This window comes from Marmota monax, unplaced genomic scaffold, assembly GCF_021218885.2.
Source record: "Marmota monax isolate L192 unplaced genomic scaffold, Marmota_monax_Labrador192_F-V1.1 WCK01_AAM20220418_F8-fsc00053, whole genome shotgun sequence".
Classification (NCBI taxonomy): Eukaryota; Metazoa; Chordata; class Mammalia; order Rodentia; family Sciuridae; genus Marmota; species Marmota monax.
This window is the reverse complement of record NW_026693153.1, coordinates 2,278,499-2,281,450: the sequence shown is the minus strand read 5'-3', so window position 1 is coordinate 2,281,450 and position 2,952 is coordinate 2,278,499. Positions and strand designations below refer to the sequence as shown.

Genomic DNA, 2,952 nt, shown 5'->3' with positions numbered 1-2,952 from the left:
ACCCGGCTATATAAGAGAGTGGCTGTGGGTGGGTTTTTGTCCATAAGTACAGGAAGCTCTTGGTGGTGACCTGTCGGACTTCCAGTTAGCGCGTTCGGTGGCTGGTGTTTATGGTTGGTATTTGCTGTTGATTCTTTGATTTGGGATTTGTTTGTTTGTTTGTTTTGTGTTTTGCCTTTTGTTTGTTGGTTTTGTTGTTTTGTTTGGGTTTGTTATTTTTCTTTTCAGCTAGTGTCCTTAATTGGTGTTCCAGCTTAGGATGCAGAGAGAGAGTAGTGAGAGTAGTGTAGTGGCTCAGGGGCCCAGCTCCTGCTATGAGTCAGCCCTCACGGACCATTATCGCGTCCTGAGGACCATTGGGGAGGGGAGCTTTGGGCAGGTGGTAGTAGCCCGCCATCTCCTGAGCGGGACAGAGGTGGCAGTGAAGGTGGTGCCCAAGACAGTGGAGAACAAGGCCGTGCTGTGTGAAAGGGATTGGTTGATGGCCCTGGAACACCGAAACATGATCAAGCTCTTCCAGGTCATCGAGACTGTCCACAATCTGTACCTGGTCATGGAGCATGCAGGTGGGGGACAGCTACGGCGTCACATCCCAAAAGCTGGTGGCATACCAGAGGAGAAGGTCCGCAGAGTGTTCAGGGAGATGGTGCGTGTCGTGCATTACTGCCACGAGAAGGGTGTCGTGCACCTGGACCTGAAGCCTGAGAACTTTGTGGTGGATGCCAGGGGCCACATAAAGCTCATCGACTTTGGCTTGAGCACCAGCTTCACACCTGGGCAGAAGCTGCATGACTTCAGGGGCACTCTCCAGTACTGTGCCCCTGAAATCATCCAGGACAAGGGATTCGAGGGTCCCCCTGCCGATGTCTGGAGCCTGGGTGTCACTCTCTATTTCATGCTGACAGGGACGAGGCCGTTCAGAACGAGCAACACTAATGAGCTGCAGAAGCAGATTTTACAGGGAAGCTATGACCTTCCCCCGCACTTGTCCAAGGGAGCATGCAGCCTCATCCAGCAAATCCTGGAGGTGAACCCCAAGCAGAGGCCCACCCTGGAGCAGGTAATGGGGCACCCATGGCTGAGGCAGGGCGAGGACTCGTCTCCCAGGCGACGTCCCAGCAAGCCACTCCCCAAGCGGCCCGACCCAGCCATCATGACCATCATGGTTGACATGGGTTATGACCCCTATACTGCCTGGCTCTCCCTGGCAAAACGCCAATTCGATGAGGCCATGGGTACCTACCTTATCCTCCAGCACCAGAGAAGCCAGGGGGCTGACTGCACGCTCTGGGTCAAGCCTGTGCGTCGGGTGGTTGGGCCTCGCCCAGGCCCTGTGATGGATCCTCCCAGTGTCCGCCCCAAGAAGTGCTCCAGTGAGCCTGTGCTTGCCTTGCTCTATGAGCAGCAGCAGCCTGGAGAGGCCAAGAGGGCAGGGCAGAAGGGCGCCACCCATGCCAGTGTTCCCGCCATTCCTCTGTGCTTCCTCCACACAAAGACACCCCCCTCCCAGCCTAGCCCCCCAGCAGGATCCTGGGCACCAGTGGCAGATGTACCTCAGGCCCAACCCTAGTAGGTGGGTCGCACAAGGGGGCAGCTCGGCCTCCCAGGGTGCCTCCCAGGGTACCTCCCAGGGCAGCCTGATGAGAGAAGCAGGGGCTGGAGGGGATTCACTAGGATGGCCACCTGCCTTCAGAAACTGTGCTGCTGCGTGCCCTGCTTCCATGGACCCGCCTTACAACCTAGAAGAGGGGCTCCAATGATCCGAGGCCACAGGCCCCCTAGGTTCCACAAGAGAGTGGCCCCAGTGAACATGCCTATGTGAGACAGGACAATGGACAGCCAGAATACCCCACGCTCTGAGCATCCCCTCAGCATGGCCCTGGCTTAGGTCACAAAGCGAACCCCAGTGTCTTCCAAGGTCAGGCGTGCTAACTGGCTCAGGCTTCTCTGTGTGGCTTCCAGCCAGGAGCTCATCTGGATCCACCAGGACTTTCCTCTGCCCCCACCTGCCAGAGACATCAGAGACTCTTTCCCTTCCCATATTTCCCCCTGCCTTGCTCTTCTCTGCCATAGCAAAGATGGTTCTGAATAAATCTGTTTTATCAAATTGTATGAAATCCTCTATGTTCCAAAGCTTAAGACCTTAGTCTGTTGTTATAGGCTTGTGGTAGCATAATACATGTTGGTGGGAGCATGTGGTAGAGGAATTCCTTGTACTTTCACGGCAGCACAGAGTGAGGTGAAGGACCATAATCCTAATATCTTCTTCAAAGGCACACTCATACTTCCTTCCATTAGGTCCCACCTCTTAATGTTTCTTCAGTCTCCAAAGATGCCACAGGTTGGTGACCAAAAATTACACCATGGGGTTATGGGGAAATTACTCATCTAAACTATTGTAATAGACAACATAGTTATGTGTATGTCTTAAGGAGTTTTTGGGTAGCATATCCAAAATCTTAAAACTGATGATAATAATTTCTTTTGGCTGGACTTAGGGAGACTAATTGGAAGCTGCAGAAGATAGGTACAGGAGAGGGAGGAAGATAGGTGTCAGGAGGGAAGATATACAGTTCCTTTGTTTTTTAATTTCAATAAAACCATTTATAATAGCCCCAAATATCCATGAATATCCCATTTTAGCATATAGCTAATATGAAATTATTAATAAGCTCTTTTGCATTTTTTAAGTATATGAAGTCATGTATTTTACACTGATCCATACATTTCATCTGGAACTAGCTGCATTTCAAGTGATCAACTGTCAGTTTTCCTGTGCTGTGCCTATTAGACAGTGTTGTGCTAGAGGCATGAAATGTTTTCATGTAGGTAGGATAAGCTTGAAGAGCAAGTTGCCTCCTAAGCTGAACCTAGGAACATGAATGCAATATTATCAGGTTCAAACACAGAAGGGGGAAGGTGCCCTGCTTACCCTGTGCTCCTGGGTGCGAT

At 51.4% G+C, this 2,952-nt stretch overlaps 1 protein-coding gene across 1 annotated transcript; it reads left to right on the top strand.

Annotated features, from left to right (window-relative positions):
• The first annotated feature begins 259 nt into the window (after positions 1-259).
• Positions 260-1,570, top strand: LOC124100011 (sperm motility kinase X-like). The gene has a single exon (XM_046455327.1). It carries the CDS (start codon positions 260-262, stop codon positions 1,568-1,570), a length of 1,311 nt encoding a protein of 436 aa, XP_046311283.1.
• The last annotated feature ends 1,382 nt before the right edge of the window (positions 1,571-2,952 follow it).